Below are 18,505 nucleotides of genomic sequence, written 5' to 3' on the forward strand. Positions count from 1 at the left end.
CACTTAATATAATTTCTTTTGAAATGCTGGAAACCAAAATCAGTCCAGCCATTCGCCGTAGACACGTTGGAAAAGATTTCATGTTTCGAAAAATAGTTTTTTTACGATTCCTACGGCGATTGGCTTAACCGATTTTGGTTTTCAGCACATCAAAAGAAAATATATTAAGTGAAGAACGCACAGTGACAAGATTGAGTCTGAAATCACAGCGGAAGTGCCTTAAAACTAAATTTATTATGAAAGTATACAGTGGCGCCATCTGTTAGCGGCTTTGAACACTAATGGTTTATACAGCTGGTCAAATTTTCATGATTTTTATCGGTTTGTTGGCGGTAATAATGTCAGCGAATGGCTTGAATTGGGTTTGGAAATTGGAGTAAAAAGATAACTAGCGAAAAATTAGAATCAATGAATTAAAATTGTCTTCCGGTTGCTCTCGTGCCCGAAATTTTGATGGCCCAGCCCCAGACTCAAATTACTGCTTTTCATCATTTAAGCCTCATACTAAAACACCAAATTTCGTCGTACAAAAGCAATTAGCTTTATCCACCCTTACAGTTTAACTGTTAGCTATAAAAAATTTTAGAGCTCTTTCCCTTGGCAATTAACACCGAAATAAACAGCATTACTGCCAGATCTAAAAATAGCCCAAAATGGTTTGCGCTAAACAAAATCAGCAACGTCACATTTACCCTTTCTGTGAGGAAAAAATTCCAGCCTTTTTGGTCACGAAATAACTTAATTTATATTTGTTCCGCAATTGCAGCAGATTATTTACTTATTTAAATCAAAATTTTAAACGTTCATGGAGCTTTAGTATTTTCTGGGGCTTTTGATGATTTTATCGACTGATTTTGACGGTTAATTTAGTTTTATCTCCTCAGTTTTAAAACTTTAAAACAGACGAGAATCTAAATTTAAGCATTTTTAAGTTAAAAATTGACTACTCCAAGGAACCATGAATTTTCAATTATTTTTTATAAGAAATCTAGCTCAACCACCCATTTTTTTTAAAAACCAGGTGAACAAAAATACAAATATTAGAATTCTACGTAAATATTTCAATGAAAAAAGTCGATCTATCTAAAAACGCTTAAAATAAATACTGCAACAAGTATAATTTTTCCAACTACTAGCATTTCATTTATTCCAGAGGCAATTTGGATTATTTTAGGGGATTAGACGGTATGAATTGATTTGAAACGGGGCCAAAATGATAGAAAAATCATATAGTTCATTCTTATTTCTGGCCTCGAGTTACAAAGCAAAGAAAAAGTCGAGCGTCCATTCAATTCGATCCGATCCAACTAATGCCAATGAAACTTGTCGCATCAAATACCATCAAAGTGGCTGGGTGTGCGTATGTGTTCTCGTCGCGTAGGGAGGAAAAAAGGGTCGGGGGTCACCTGTCTGGCGCGGCGAACAACCGGAGCAGGTACTCGGCGGTGAAGATCATCACGCAGGCCGTGTCGAGGCAAAAGAAGACGATCTTGTAGCGCTCTCCGCAGGGCAGGGTGCCGCTGCGTCCCGGCTTGATGCCGCAGGACACGGTTTCAATCACGTTGGCCATCACCGACACGGCGATGAAGAAGCCGGTCACGTAGTAGAACACCAGCGCCGACGTCGACGTGTGCGGGTTCTCGAACGACCGCCACATTTTCTGCCTGCAAGCAACAACCAAAACGCCGCCCGCACGCCCGTGTTAGTATGTAGTGCTGCCCGAATTAAATAAATAAATAAATAGCCAGACACGAAAACACATTCTCGCCTCGCACGGTCCGCCCGGGAATTCAATTTAATTTGTTGTTGGCCAGTGACCCTTTCTGGAGATGATCGTCCTGAATATATTTATCTGGCGAATGATCATCATTTCGGGAATGAATTTCACTTCTTTTTTGGTCTGGTTCGTATTTTTTGTTTGTTACACGAGTAAACGGTCGGTTCAGTTTGCTCAAAGTTAGGAAAAAATCGTATTGTGAGAAGGAGAGCGCGGAAAAATTTAATCAGATTAAAAAGAACAAAGAAGTAATTTAAAAATGGAATGTACGAGACTCGTGCGTGCCTTATTTATAAATTAGATCTTTACAGAACATACTTTAACTTCTCGCATTGTTTGCACTATCAAGTGGGGAAATTTTTAGTATTTTCCTAACTACACCATTTGTATAAGACGTTTTAGTGTTCGAAGCCGCCAACAGATGGCGCCACCGTATACTTTAGTAAATAAATTTAATTTTAAGACACTTCCACTGCGATTGCTGACTCAATCCTGTCACTGCGCATTCTTCACTTAATTTCCTTTCTTTTGACGTGCTGAAAACCAAAATCAATCTAGCCATTTGCCGTGGAAACATTGGAAAAGATTTTATATTTCAAAAAATACTTTTTCAAGACTCTACGGCGATTGGCTAAACCGATTTTAGTTTTCAGCACGTCGAAAGAAAGTAAATTAAGTGAAGAATGGAGAGTGGTAGGATTGAGTCTGAAATCGCAAGCGGAAATGCTTTAAAATTAAATTTATTACGAAATTATACAGAGGCATCATCTGTTGGTTACTTCGAACACTAAGGGCTTATACAACTAGTGTATTTAGGTAGAGAAAATTATCTTTAAAAAAATTTCTGCAAACAGGAATTCCATGAGAAAATCCGCATCCTTTTCTTTGCTTCAATAACTTAAACTGAAGGTAAAAGCAGAGTACAGTCACGATTGTTTTCCAGTTCATTAACTTCCAACAAATGCTTTTCCGCATGAGTAGCTATTACAGCAAACAAAACACACACCAGCCTCCCTCCAACCATTTCTCAGCTAATCGCACTGATTCTTAACGTGTTTGCATTTCACGTGAGATAAATCTCGTTTTCTGAGCAATTAGGCAGTTAAAGCAGCAGAAAGCAAATAGAGAGGATGTCGAGAGGTGGTAAAGGAAGCCCCAAACGGGCCGTTTTCAAATGCGGAGAGAGGGAGATAATTAACATTCTCTCCCCTCTGCAGCCAATTCCGGTAAATTGCACGCGCGAGCGTTCCACAGAAATTTGCGCCTGGAGGATATTTGAATTTTATGTGCAGATAATCTCGCATTGTTGCGGCAAACTGTTACGGAGCAGAAAGAGTGAAAGCTTCCGTGTGTCTCAGGGATTTAACAAGTCAGTGTCATTTTTTTCCTGTACGTGCTGGAAATGAATATATCGGATTTCACACCCTCGTACGAGCTCAGCATGCGAAAAAGATGTTGGGGCGGAATAAAGACGAATCAAATCTCTTTCAGGACGCATTCCAAAAGGAAAATGCCGTTTTCTCTGATTTGATAATGTGAGCAGTCGATCAATCGTGGGCCAAATCTTACAGAAATATTTAAATATTGCTAACTTCCTGAAAAATATACAGTGCATGACCATATTTTCTAGGTAGATTTCGATTCCTCTCGTCGAGATCTATTTGACGGTGTTTTACACTTTCCGAGGAAATTCTTTGTTATGAAATATAAAAGGATTTCAAGTAGTATTCAAACTAATCGACTTAGAGAAATTAATGTTATTCTTTTTTTTAATATTTCTGTATAAGATTTTTTAAAATTTCCTTATTTCAGGATGAAAACAAAGTATTTTAACTCTTTAAAAAATATTCATCACACACATTTCCTACATATGGGTAATTGTCACGTACAGAAATGGATAAAAATAAATTTCGCAGTCGCCTGAGATAAAATTTGTTTGCGTCTAAGCTTTAACCTGCACTAAATTTCACGTAATTGACTCTCTCAAAAATTTTCTGTAAAAAGGTAATTTGTTTTTTTCCGGAAAAAAAACATCGGACGGACAATTGTGCGAACCCTGTTTGAAAAGCATGCCTACTATCTTAAGCAACCTTTTTTGTTTTTAACAGCTGTTGCTAATATTGGCAACAATTATTTTTCGGGGCTATTTAAAGACCATCTTTGACGAAGTTTCTGAGCACACTAATCGATTCTTGAAGGTCGAATTAGGTTAAGTGGATATTTTTCTGACCAAAAAGTCCAGCGCGACGTGCGTAACACAAGTTTTTCTTTTTCCCGCCAAAACAATATGAACCTAAATGCGAGAACTGCGCATGCGTCAGAACTGGTTTGAGCACTTGCAGAGAGACCGCCTTCTTTGTCAGATCCAGCCAGCTCTCACGCATGCGCAGTTCTCACATATACGTTGTTGTTTTGGCGGGAAAAAAATTCGCACGTCACGCTGGACTTTTGGTCGGCAAAAATATCCACTTTACCTAATTCGAACCTCAAGAATCGATTGGTGTGCTCAGAAACTTCGTCAAGGATGGTCTTTAAGTAAAAAAAAGATACGAATCAATTTAGTTATGCTATAAAGACCAAAAGAATTTTCCTTTCGGAAATGATTTTTGGATAAGTGAATAAAGAATCAACTCTCGTACCTAATGTTGGTGAGCTGCTGGAGGTTCTGGTTGTCGCCATTTTCACTGAGCTTGTCGTCCATGAGGCGTTCGCTGTTCTCACGCTTGCGGTCCTTGTAGTCCTCGAAGCAGCAGTCGCCGATCACGTCTGAAAGGATGCCGAAGAAGGCCAACTCCTCCTCGTAGCTGGTGAGGCACTCGTGCTTGGGGTAGTGAAGCTTGCCTGTGCGGTAGTAGTTGAGGATGTGCCGGAAGATGTCCGGGTCGCGGTCGAAGAAGTACTGCTTCGAGTCCTCGTCGTAGAAGAACTCGCGCTCGTTCGAGCCCAGCAGCGTGTCAGGGTACTTCTCCAGCGTGTTCCGCCACGTCTCGAACCGCCGACCGGACACGTTGATCAGCAGCTTTTCATCCTCCGACTTTCTTCGATCCTGCTAGGAGCGAGGGCAAAATTGTTAGCTCTATATATGGATTTGGGTTTGAAGTGTTTAATTTTTTGTTTAAACGCCATTTAGATTTGTTCTAGCTGCAGTTTTTTTTTTAATTTGGAACAGTATACTTTAAGATGTGAGCGGGAAGATAATAGAAATGAAAGAAGTGGCCTAAAATACACCTTTTTAACAGCGGGGGACGGATTTGCGGAAAATTGGTTTGCACTGCGCAGATCCAAGATGGCGTCTGAATGTGGGAAACAAAAAGCTCTCTTTGGATTGCCGTACGAGTGTCAAGAGTTTGTTTTTCCGTTCCAAAAGTATTGCAAATTATGTCACAATATTGACGAAAACTTGGTTCTTTTCTTTACGTGACCGTTTTTTCGCGCCAAACTCTACCGGACGCCATATCTGCGCGTCGCACGAATCTGGCCCCTGCTGCATTTTAATATGTATTTTTTATCTTATGGAATTATACGTGGGAATCAACAGGATTATTCGGTTTGAAGTTGTTTTTACAAATGAAGATTTTTAATTCAGTTTTATCCTTTCAGAGGACGAAATTCGATTTAAACTAAAATCTTTAATTTCTGCATGAAAGTAGAAAATTAAAAAAACAATCTTTTTATTATTTTTTTTGCATTGAAATTTGGAGTTTTATTCGATCTGCTCATGGCCCGTTAAAACTGTAAAAATCGTTCGACCAAATTTCTAAAACAAATTCATATTGAAATATCATTTCTAAAGTCCAACATAAGGGATTGACACATAAAAACTTTAAAAGTCTCCAAATATAGGCAAATCACTGCTTTGTGAAATTAAATTTTAGATATTTTTCTGAATGAGCTAAGTTAATTATGGTTATTTAGCAACATTTACAAGTTGTGCAATGAAGAAAATTAAAAATTAATCCCAAAATCCTACAGAAGCATCACTACTCTTTCAAAGTACTTTATGTATTGATAGATCAAAATCACTTTATTGGTGTATCTATACAATATCACGCAAATCTACAACCTTATTTCGTTGCGTACGAATGAAGTACGAATTAAACTTTTAGACTTTTCTCCAGCTGCACTGGTTGATGATTCTTCTGGGTTTTAGCAGAAATTGCAAAATTCAAACTAATAAAAATAAAACACTTGAGGAAAGTTTAATTATTGAAATGAATTTCCTCGTTGGATCATCAGTTTATTGTCAACTAGTTCCGGCTTTACATCTGGAGCCCTATCGCATGAGTAAACAATTATAAAATACTAGTGAAAAGAGCTCTAAATAAGAACTAATTTAATTACGAAATGGAATTTCTGCTTTGCTTTATGCAATTGTAACCAGTCCAATTTTAATAATTGTAATAACTAAATAGGGCTTCAGATGTGAAGCAGAAACTATATATTAATTATTGAAAGGGAAATATTGACGCTCTTTGCAAACAATTTCCGAATTTAAAGAAAAAATTAAAAATAAATTAAATTTACTCGCATTTACTAAAAAAGGCATTCTCATTCTCATGCTCCTCGAAAGAAAAATAATACTCAAAAGAGAAAATATAAAATGCAGAAATAATTTTGATTTCATTCTAGTGCTTGCTGGATGTGTTAAGAAAATTTCTAATTTTTACAAGATTTATAATTTCAATAATTTCTTACATGGGTTCATGTTCATGAGAATGTCTTCCTCAGCAGTTGCGATTAAATTTAGATTTATTTTTGGATGAATGAATGATTTATTTAACACAAGAGAGTTCAACAGACATTTTAACAAACGCCTTTTTCCTAATACCAGGTAAATCGTTAACCATTCTGAGTGGAAAATCATTTACTTGGCCTGTCGATCGAATTATGATCAAGAATTTAACGAACTGCTTTTTGTGACGTGTTTCTATGGTCATAATTCAAAAGAACATCATCTATGTAGCAAATGAAAAGAAATTTACGGGTTTGCATGGGAGGAAGAAGGCGTTCGGCGACTTCTAGCACTTCGCGTATCTCCTTGAACGACTTATTTTTAAATGATTTTTCGATGAGAATGACTGGGAATTATCTAGATTTCATCTCTATAAAAAAAATTGTAGGTTTGATTTATTTTGCTGTTGAAAATTATCGAACGTATCACACATTTGGTTCTATTTGGCTATCAATCAGATACTGACCTTGGAGATGGGTGGTGGTGGCAGTGGGTGGGTCGCAATGGGCACCCAGCCGATGGCGGCTGCCCTTGCGAACGGAAGCCACGCAGCCACCGAGGCCATGCTGTGCGGCGCAATGGTCCCTCAGCCTGCGAGAGCCGCCACACTCTGCACGGTCATGCCACAACGCTCGCCGGCAGCCCTAAACCGGCCACGCCATCCTCCTGCAACCATCACAAACAACACGCACAAATGAAAATACGAATAAAAAGGCAGCTTCGTGAATTTTTAATGCGTCCCGCGACAGCCCTCCGCCCAAAGGCCAACCCAATTTTTGATGCCATTTCCGCGGATTTGCACGGGATTTTTTTTCCACCCCGCGCATGTGTTTGTGCGTGGCTCGGGCGAACGGGCGGGTCGGTCTACCACCGCGAGAGAGAGAGAGAAAGAGAGGAAGCGGATCTGCCGAGCTATTTTTGGACAGGCACTTGCGTCTCGTGAGCCGCGTGGATTATTTGTGCGCGTAATTAGCATGCCGCGTGCACTTTTTACTGCGGCTAATTTGCATGATTAAAATGTCCGCCGGAGAGTTTTCACAAGGTGATGTTATCGTTTACTTAAGTTAAATTAATTTAATGAAAGCCATTCTTAGGGCGTTTTTCTGATAGAACAAAAAACAAATTGCAAATGGAAATGAACAGCAATAAAATTGCCATTTTTAGAGCAGTGGAAGCACCCCCTGAATTGTTTTTTAATTTGAAAGATTAATTTTTGTATCAGAAATGAAACAAGTAGTGGCTTTTGCGCCTCTAGGGTGCTTAGCGCCAGCCCTTTGGGAAACTGTCCGTCGAGGCGGCGAAATTTACCAAAAGCGACGGCGCCTGCAAACCCACAAAAAACAGTCCGGGGCCGGATCTCAGGTAACGTGACCTGAGGAAGGTCAGTGAAAGGCAAGGGTAAAAATTGTCACTTGTATCGCCAATTGTGCGCGAAATTACTGAAAAAAAAGCAATGAAAACCGGCTTTGAAGCAGATCTCAGGTCGAGGGGTACCCTGAAAAAGGTCGTTAAGGTATCGCAGGTCAAAGCCCCGTCCAAGACCTGTCTGATGAGGGGTCGTGGTTGACGATCAGACGAGCGGCCGAATTTTAACAAAAATAAAACTATTCGCACTAACTAAGTGGAAAAACTGAAAAAAAAAATATTTTTAATTTTTCATGGGTGCGAAAAACCTGAAAATCGGTTTTCTAGACCGGTGGTGGACCTGCGCATGTAATAAAACCGATGGAAAACTATTATAAGCCCCGTTCGGAAAAAAACGCGAATTTTAAATGTTATTCTTACGGAGAAAATGCAAAAATCTCGTTTTTTAACCTTCAAAATCTATCCAGTCCTAGGATTTTGATCCGACAGGCCTGAATTTGGTCTCTAAATGTTACCAGATAATTTTAAAGAGAAAATAAACCAGAATAGAAAATCATCGCAAATTTATTTGAATTAATTTTGGCAAATTGTCGATAAAATAAAACAACTAAATTTGCCGTGCATAAAATGTCTTTTAACTTTGGTGTTCAGAGGTATAATCCAAGCATGTTGCTAGTCGCTCCTGAATTTTATTCGCAATGTTAGATAATAAATATTTCAAACAAACTTCTGGATGTATTTTTTGCACTAAACCAAGTGAATTGAAAAACGAGTGAAAATAAAGCAGCTTTAACCTTTTCATGCACTTCACCTAGTTTGTTTTATTTATTTTTATGAAAATTTCATAGCTGTGTGATTTACAAAACTGCGAACCGAAAGGAAAAAATTCTTTGGATTTAGCAATTTTCAATATATTTGAACCTTTTAAAAATTAAACAAATATTCTGCTTTTTCTTTAAATTGTCGAATATCGTGAAATCCTATAAAACAATATTTATTATTGTATTTGTAATACGCCAGAAAAAAAACTGAAAATATATTTTAATTAAAACTAGGGGACATAAAAAAACAGTTCCAAGAATCTTATCTGATTTTCAAAGAAGGCAATTATTTTCTTTTCCCTCGCAACACTCCATCTGCCAAACACATGACGTCAAACCACCCAATGACCGTCGTGATTTTCGGCCCTAGGCCAACCCCAATTATTGCAATTACTCCGTGTACAAAAACATCCAGCAAAAATAGACTTTTCCGATCCCTTAAAAGCCTCATTACGAGACGGTAAATCGATTATTTTTGCTCTTTTTATTGCAATGCGATAATGGCTTGATTTCGCTGGATGGAGTTTGTGCGTTGGTTTTGCGGCTATAAATCAAGCAATGCATAAAAGTGGACGCTATAAAACGCGGAATTCGTTTCCGATATTATCGACAGCGCCCTCCCTCTTGATATTCTTTGAAATTTATGTTTTCTTGCTGATTCTTATCAGGCGCAACCGAGTCAATAAAACAGCTTAGAGGGGGACGCGTGCGATCTCTGTGCTATACCTCGGGATGAAACTTATATATGGGCCGTAAAGAAAGCGATCCGCCCTCGCAAAGTCAAACAAAAGACTTTCTCTAAAACTTTCTCCGTTAATTACATACTTTGAGTTCTTGCCTTTTTTTTTCACTGTATTTTAGAATCACCGAAAAACCACGCAACGACCCAAACTAAGAGTATACATTTACAACCGTAATTCACACGCGGTTGCGACAGCGCGAGGATGGAAATAAAATATCGATCGGCGGCGTTAGGAAGAAAAAAAATTTACAGCCGCAGCCGCGCGCGTGAAATCGATAGCTAATTACACATTCAGCCCGATTGAGCACTTTCATTTTAATGATACATCCGCTGGTTAACCAATACACTCACAAACACACGATAATAAAACAAAATCGGCGGCACGCTCTCATACACACAATTGCAAGTTCAATTTTGATCAAACGACGTGCCACCTCTCCTGCGGGACCCGTGTCTATTGGCAGCGTGCATGTTAACTCGTTTTTGGCTTGTCCAAAATAAATAAAGTCGACGCAGCCAGCCGGGCCGATAATCAGTGACGTTAATTTGAAATCACACGGGTTTATTATCATTTGAATCTGTTGTAGCTATGATAAATGGTAAATTGGCAAAACAAGTAAAATATAATGCATTCTGTAAAACCACATTTTGATATATTGTAAGGCACAGGGCAAAAGAAAATTCTGTTCAAGAATCAAGAAAAGTGTTAATATATTAATTAATATGACATGGATTAGCAACCAATATTGACAAAAAACGCTTTCAATGAATCTTTTTGTCCTGCCTTTTTCACTGAATAAAAATAAGAAAGACTTTGTCACGGTGTTTGGTGATTTTGATTAAAGAAATTGATCTTGAGAATGGATGGAAAATACTAGACGAAGCCCAGACTATCTTGCCACCTCGAATTTTATCAAATTTTACTGGAAATATTTAAAAGGAGGCCTGCACATTTTTTGTGCTTTTAAAATAGCGAGCATATTTTTCTTTAAATAAATTTATCCGTCAAAAGGCATGCAATTTTGGACATAAAGAGGAACCGAAATAAAGAATGAAAGAGCACACTAAACACTGTATTTTTTAATAAACTTGCATAATTCTAACTTTTAAATTGGAGCTTACAATCAGTTTGCTATTTTAACCATCAATCCAAGCCAGCAATGCAAATTACAATTATTGGCAAGTACCAAAAAATCCACTTTAAGTAATTACCCTTGACGTGTGGAAATATCGTATATATTTTATATCCTAGCCATTCTATTTGATTAAAAGCCATTATTGCTTCTTTTTAGCAACATCGATGTTGTACTGCGCTGCGCATGACAAAGTGAAATCAATTAAAAATATTTCCTTAAAATTGGGGAAAATCTGAAGTTTATAAAAGAGTTGGCGCAAGAGAACCTTTCGAACAAAAATCTGTACAAAGGTGTGCGTGCTTTTCAAAAGAAGAAAACTGTTTGATTACTGAAAATCGTAATTAATTTCCTTAAAAGGATATATTTCTTCATAGTCCAAACGTTGTAGGATAGATTCACGCCAAGACATTGAATTAAAATGTCAAAATCTAGTCCTAATTGGCTATTGAAAAAAGTACATTAAAATAGGGATGTAAATTGTAAATTCGCAGTGAGATCATTTAAATCTAAAATATAGAGCGAAGGTTGAATCAGCTCGTATCTAATAAATTTATTATTATAACGAAGTAATCCTTTCGAAACGAAGAATCTTATTACAGCCAAGAAACTGGTAAAGCAAAGGAATAAATTTCAACTCTATTTCTCGCTGCTCGTAATGAATTTCAAGTATGTTTTGTTCACCTTGTAAGACATGGAAGTCACACACACACACACAAGCTTTGCTACTCTGCAATTAAAAGTTATAGCAGCGCTTTTTGCGACACACACGTCTTGGGGAGTGTATTTGTTCAAGTAAGGGCAAGAAGTTGCGTTATTTCTGCACTGTGCTATTTGTCGCAGCGCATACAATACACACATACATACAGAGTGCACAAAGCAGCCTCGATGAGGCAATTCAAGTTGCTATTCCAGGCGCCGAGTGCAATAGCATAATTAAAACTGCAAGCCTTTTTGCGAAAAAAGCACAAAGTAGGTTTAATTCTCAATTAGGGATGAGAGTTTTAATTATTTTTCGAAAAATAAGGGGAATTTTAGACGGATTTAGCTTCTAAAAGGAGAGTTTAATGGTTATTTTTTAATTATCTTTTGGTAAACATGAAATTGAATTTCTTAATATACAAAAATTAAAATTTATTAAAGTGAAATACATGATTTTTGAAAAATAATAAATTCAACTGACTGTGTAAATCATTGTATGCATTTTACATGTATTTTTTGCGGGCTTTGAAGGCAGTTAAGATAGTTTTAGATTGTACTAATTACGACTCTTGAAGAGGAATGATACTGGAAAAGCCTGGAAAATGCTTGTTTCCAATGCACAAACTCATCCCTTAGGATTCAGTTAAAGCCTAAATTGACCTAAGGAGCGCTGTAATTTTTCGAGAAAATTGGCTGGAAAGTTACCGTGCTGTTCAAATGGTAATGGCTGTCTCCTTACTTGAAATCCGATTTAATTTCAAAAGCAAGAGTTTCCCCAATAAGTGGCATACACCGTTGGACAGATTTCGACGAGAGGAATCGGAATAATATGCCAAGAAAATAAGTTCAAGCACTGTAAATTTTGGAGAAAATTGGCAAAATTTGAATTTTTAGTGTAGGAACGTCTTTTTTATTATTGCAAATTGTTGAACAAATTGTTTATCGGTCAATTGTTTAAGGCATCCAACAATTTAAATAGTTTTCAATTGTTGCCCAGTATCATTCCACTTTAAGTGTGCAAATTGCGTGATTCGTGTTATAGTGTTTTTGGGAGATTGAAAGGGTTGAAATGAAGAAGACCGATGAATTCAGATGACGGATTTGGTTGGTGTATTGGTTTACAGTTGGAAATCCGATCGGATACTTAACCAAGTATGTACAAGAACCCTTTGAATCGGGTTCTGAACTATTAAACGTCTCACGTCAGAACCGTGTGGCTGACGGACGAAAACTGAATTCTTATTTTCAAATAATCATCTTTCGGCTGTTGACCAATAATTCAAACCGCCGAAAATAATTGGCTCCCAACAAAAAACAGGATCGCGCTGTTTTACCGCTACATGTTCATTTGTTGTTCAAAAGTAAATCAGATGCACAGTAGACAATGTAGTCTCTATCGTCTTAAATTGCCTGCCCTTGCTCTAATTAACGAGCGGCGGCGGAGCAGGCGAAAATGCGAAAATTTGATCCATCACCCGAGTGTGGCAGTTGAAATGAGAGCCGCGGGAGGGTGGGCGGGCGGAAATCACGCGTGATTGGTGCAGCTCACCCCCTTTCTCGTTTGCTGAGGCCGCACTTGCTAATCCGTTGTTAATGCGCGGTGTGCAACCGGGAGCATGCAGAAAGTGGTAAGCACAGGCCGATCGATTGGCCCGACTCGCCGAGTTGTACACCAGCGGGAGAGAGAGAGAGAGAGTAAGTAAGAAAACTGACACCTCTGGTCTCTCTCTCTCTCGGCGGCCGTGCCGCTGCTGCTTTTCCAGAGAGGCCGTCGTGTGCTTCTCGCTGGCTGCCCTAGCATTTGATTTCACGGCGGCGAAGCAGCGGGGATCAAAGCGTGTGTACAGAAGAGAGACTTGTCCGGGCCGGGCGGGCGGGCAGGCGGGCAATGAGCAGCAACCCTTTAAGCGTCACATTGTTTCTATAATGACACGGGCTCCCTCCGAGCAAATTAAGCCCTTCTCGCTCCTTTTGCCCTAGTAACAATTGTGCAATGCATATTTTACCGCCGCTTTTCCGCCGAATGTGGGCCAAATGGTCGGGCCGCTTCCGCTTCCGCCTGCCGCCTCTTGGGATGGCACGCTTCGAGAGTATTTGTTTCTTGTTGCCGCGTTTACGCCCGATTTGATTGCGAGTAAACTTGTGCGGCTTGAGCCGTTCAGCATTGGTCCCCCTTTCTGCAAGGAGGTGGGCGAAAGCGAGCGCCTTGAAGTGACAAATATGGCGTCTTCGCTTGATATGATTAAAAATGGAAGGCGGTGTCCGCCTCTCGGCGTTATAAATGGGCATGTTCAAATAAATTAAAAGGACGGCCTGCTGTCGTACTAGCCATTTTTCACAATGCGGCACTATCTTTTTCAAAGTTCGTGCATGACTTTTTTATTTTTGTAAATATGATCACTAGCCAGTGGTGCGAAATTCACGCAACTCAAAATAGATCTACTTTGTTACAGTTGAAAAAATGAGATAAAATTTCATAAATAAAGTTGAGCTCTTGGCAAAATCACAATTCGTACTTAAATTATGTAGGTCAAAGAAGTGAGTACGAAAATAGGGTACTTTCGCAACGTTTAATTATTTCTTTTGCTCTTCTTAAAGTGGAATGATTGTGATTTTTTATTTAAAAAAATGATATTACATGAAAAGTTAAGCCTAATAGCCGAACAATTTTTTTTCAGCGAAGGAAATTAATTGCTTCCGGGGTGGGAAAAATTATGAAAAGTCTTGAAATTTATTTTTATTTAAAAAAGCTTTATTTTCGAAAGGGCCTTATAGCGTATCGTTGATTTGATTGTTGTATTTGTTCTGTATTATTTCATTGTTGCCGCGTAATAATTGCAAATCGTCATTGTTGTTTTCTAATTGTTAACGCGAATATTCAATTCTATCATTCTTCATCTGGCAGTTCAGTGTAACAGACGTTTAATAATTCGCGGACCCAAGAATTTGGGGCAAGTGCCGTAAACGATAAAAATATTAATGTAATTGTAATTGATTGAATTGTATTACAGTCCTGTTGACGATTAAACAAGTCTGTGTTAAAAAGAAGAATTATTATTTGGTCAACTCTTCCCTTGCGACCAAATTTGGTGACCCCGACGTGACTCGAACGCGCAGCCTTCGGAATTCTTGGGTCCGCGAATTATTTAACGTCCGTTACACTGAATTGCCAGATGAAGAATGATACAATTGAATATTCGCGTTAACAATTAGAAAACAACAATGACGATTTGCAATTCTTACGCGGCAACAATGAAATAATACAGAACAAATACAACAATCAAATCAACAATACGCTATAGCCTCATTAAAATTCACCAGTTGATAGTAGCATAAAAAACTGTCTTTATTCAGAAAGCTGATTTAATTTTCAGTTTTTTCTTATTGAGCAAATGTTTCTCAAATTTACTATTTTCGCACAAAATTCGTCTGAAAGTTTCAACTGGCCGTTAGAGAACCATTATTTTTATTTTGGAAAAATCAAAATTCCAAAATTAAGTGTTAATTTATTTGAGAATCATCTTATAATTTTTTCATTTTAAAAATTTACACGATTTTCATGGGTAAACTCGAACCCTTATGACTATTAGTATTTTTTTAACTGTACTTGGATCCTTAAGGACCTAATCTGTAGGTGTGTTAAAGGATTTTGCGCGGAAATCCAAAATTATTCCACTTTAAAAGTATTTGACAAAGTAAGACAGATTTCATTTAAATTTAAAAGTATGGCAAATTTCCAATATTTCTAGTGCTAATGAGCCACTTGAAAAGAAACCAAATTGAAAGGCGCCAACAAACCGCACATTTTTAGATCTCTTTCCGCACTGATTTCAGATTAAACCCTACCCCAACATATTCTAGGCGTGAAAATATCCCAAATCAAAATCAGCTCATCGATTAGGATCAATAACAGATTTGCAATAAAAATGGTAAATTAACGCTGGCGCCTTTTTTGACTGTGGCTAAACTTTAATTCTCATTTAAAAATCCACAGGTTGCGAAAAAAGCTACGAATCTAAAAATAGCTCCTTCTGGTTGTTAGAATAGTTCATAAAGCACGTAGTTTACTCTGCGCTCGCTGGCTTCCGATTCTAGTTGCTAATCACGAAGTGCATCAACAGTGGTTTTTACGTCGCTGGCGGAGACGGCGCAGGCGAGACCCTGAATGTTCATTGCTACGTGATGCAATTCCAGCCGAGGCAGCAGCAGCAGCAGCAGCAGCCGCCGCGCGCGCCGCGCTGCTATTTTCGGACCTCCGGAATAATATTGTTATTATGTTGAGCGAGCGGGCGAACGAGTGTGTGTATGTGTATGTGTGTGTGTGTGTGTGTGTGTTTGCCGCCTCTCCGCGCGCGTATGCAGGCCCGCTGCACACAAGTGCCCGACGGAATGTCTAACGCGGCCGCTGGCAGGGGTTTTCAGGCCAAGTAGTGCCTTGCGATTTTCCTGTTCGCTGCGAATTGAATAAATTTGCACCATCATGCGTCGCTCGCTCGCTTGCTCGTTCGCGAGCGAGCGAGCGAGCGATTGTCTTGTGCAGCCGCGGGAATCGGGGGGCGGGCCTTTGGCCGCCGGCCAACTGATGCGTCTAATTCTGTTGGTTTTACAGAGCACTCTGGGAAATAGGCGCGATGAATGGTTACAAATGGTTTCTGCAAACATGGCACCAGATTTGTTCACTTGTGTGTATGTGTGTCTGATCATGGCTGCCTTAGACGAAAACACGGAAGTAGGCTAGTCGTTACAAACGGCAGGAAATTTTAGCAAATATACGACGGAAGCAAAATAATAGGGGTGGTTTTGGTGCATTCTTGAAAATTCCAGATAATTTTAAACTGCTTGAAAATTTAAATCGGTTTATTTAAGAAAGAGAAAATTATTTGAATTGTGGGATGCAATTAGCAGTTGATCGATAAAAAATTTGTTCTACCATTTGCAACAATTAAAAAGGGAGTTTGCTACAGGAAAAATTCAAATTTTTAAATTTTCTCCAAAATTTCCATGGCTTGACCAAATTTTCTTGGCAGATTTCGATTCCTCTCGCCGAAATCTGTGCAACAGCGTATGAAACCTTTTAGGGAAACTCTTTGTTGTGAAATAAAGTAAGGAAACAGATGGTAACTTTGCAGCCACTTTTCTCAATAATTTACACTGCTACTTAGGTCAATTTTGGCTTCAACTGAATCCTAAGGGATGATTTCTTGCATTGCCAACAACGATTTTCCAGGATTTTCCACTATCAATCCTTATTATCTTGCAACTGGGGCAGACACTATAAAATTTTAACTTTGTGATTGTTGTCTATATTGACATGCCTTTTAATTTATTTTATCACGAGATCAAGGCATGCTATGTAAATATTCTTTCCAAAAATACACAATCTACATCTATTACAGACACATTCATTAAAAAAACTTTTAAATTACAAAATTCCTCTCATTTTCTGTGAAATTTGTGCTTTATATAGTCTATTTCGGCCCCGTTCAAAACCAAATTCATACCACTTTATTAGCTGCAGAGAATTCTGAACCAACGGTCTAATATATCATGTTAAATATCACTTTAAAAATAAATAACAAAAATGACATTGTCAAGGAAAAAGTGAGAAAGGACACAATTGCTTTCTGCAAATCTGAACGACTGTTCTTTCTCGCTTCTGAGCACAAACTTGTCTACTTCGCCACTAACCCGAAATTCCATCCTTTATTATATTCAAAAAGTGAGACTCTCCTCCTAAAAAACAAAAATCCAAGAATGAAAAATCCGTGTACCCTTTTCAACTTTCCTGATCAAAAAGAATTTAATCAGCAAAGTGCCTTGAAAATTATTGTTGGTACCCATTTCGTAATTTCATTAACTTTCCTGCGTGTGTGAATTTCTGTTTTACATATAAAAGGGCAAAAATATCGAGACGATCTAAAATATTCACCTTTTTACTCGGGGGATGTAATTATGGAAAATAGGGGTTCAGGGCGAGCACCCGAAACACCAGGGGAAGTCAAGCCAAGTCGAACGGTGTGCAATTTTGTCTTTCTGACGGTTAGAACCCGAGATTTGGCTGGAAAATTTTGTTGTTTTTTGAGAAGACGAACACCACCTTGATACTTTCACACAAATTCACACCCTGGGAGAACTTTTGAAAGTGGTTTCGGAATTTTAAAGTATGGTGCTGATTTCAAAATCTTAAACAAATACTCGGAAGTTTTCGAAAAAGACTTTAGGCAACCTTTGAACTTGACCAATATCCTCAAAAGTGTTAATTCAATTGAGCTTGACGAAATGGGTTTAATTTTTAAATTTTATCAATAATTTAAAATGAATTATTGCAGTCTTTAAACTCCCCAAAAATTACTGTAAAGACCGCAAAAATATTGAGTTGAGACTGATCGATTTTGTTTGGATTTTGGCAGATTATCTTGTCTGTGTTTTCCGCGTTCCCCTGACCTATTTTTAGAAAATAATTTATCAAATCCGAGATTGAGCTATTTCGTGCATTTTTCCGGGACGATCAGCGTTAGAAATGATTAAGCGCTCTTTCCAGAGACGACATTTCGTTCGATCAAAGTGACACGTTGAGTGTTCGATAAGTTTGTCAAGCTCCTGATAGGTATAAAACGGAGTTGGGCGCACTATTAATAGATTTTACAACAGGAAAGCGCGCGGCGGACGCAACAACAAACTCAGAGCATCCTGTTCATCTGATGAAACAGGCTGGAAATGCGCGAGAACCAACTTTCCTCTCTTTGTTTTCCTTGCATGTTTGTGAACGCGCGGCGCGAGGACAATTGCCAATGGGTTCATTCAAAGAAATTTACTTTTCTTTCCGCGAGCAGTTGCTTTGAATGCCCCATTGTAGCTGACACATATACCAATTGTGCCGAGCGCTTGCTCTCCTATGTGTGTGTTGATAAAATCGATTTCTGCGTGTATGAGCAAAGTTTAACAACCTTTTCAGATGGACTGCGCGGATTAGATGCCATCTGCGGCCGCACATTTCGCTTTTCGATCTTGAAATTAAATGTCCGCGAGTGATTTTTAATCGCAAGGCCACCAGGGTTATTCCACCCGTCGAAAAGAGTCGTAAACACGCATTTTCGTCCTTTAAAAAGCAAGCTCCCGCGTGTCCGGCGTGTCGGGGTCTAACCCTTTCGAGCCGAGCATAAATCGTAGGAAGGTTCATAAATTGAAAACAAGCGATAAATACACGCGGTTGGCGCGGGAAATATTGCGGGG

At 38.6% G+C, this 18,505-nt stretch overlaps 1 protein-coding gene across 4 annotated transcripts in view; it reads right to left on the reverse strand.

Annotated features, from left to right (window-relative positions):
- The window catches only part of Shal (Potassium voltage-gated channel protein Shal), a 42,573-nt gene that overhangs the window by 21,972 nt on the left and 2,096 nt on the right, over nt 1–18,505 (reverse strand). For 3 of the 4 annotated variants that reach the window (XM_065496241.1, XM_065496239.1, XM_065496242.1), the window contains exons 2-4: nt 6,976–7,175; nt 4,417–4,823; nt 1,407–1,664 (exon numbers count right to left, since the gene is read on the reverse strand). In XM_065496241.1, coding sequence (XP_065352313.1) covers nt 1,407–1,664; nt 4,417–4,823; nt 6,976–7,074 — 764 coding nt within the window. In that variant the 5' untranslated portion in view covers nt 7,075–7,175. Of the gene's footprint in view, nt 1–1,406; nt 1,665–4,416; nt 4,824–6,975; nt 7,178–18,505 lie in introns of all 4 variants that reach the window. The other variant, XM_065496240.1, reaches the window with a different exon arrangement.

The sequence above is a fragment of the Cloeon dipterum genome, chromosome X (assembly GCF_949628265.1).
Source record: "Cloeon dipterum chromosome X, ieCloDipt1.1, whole genome shotgun sequence".
Lineage (NCBI taxonomy): Eukaryota > Metazoa > Arthropoda > Insecta > Ephemeroptera > Baetidae > Cloeon > Cloeon dipterum.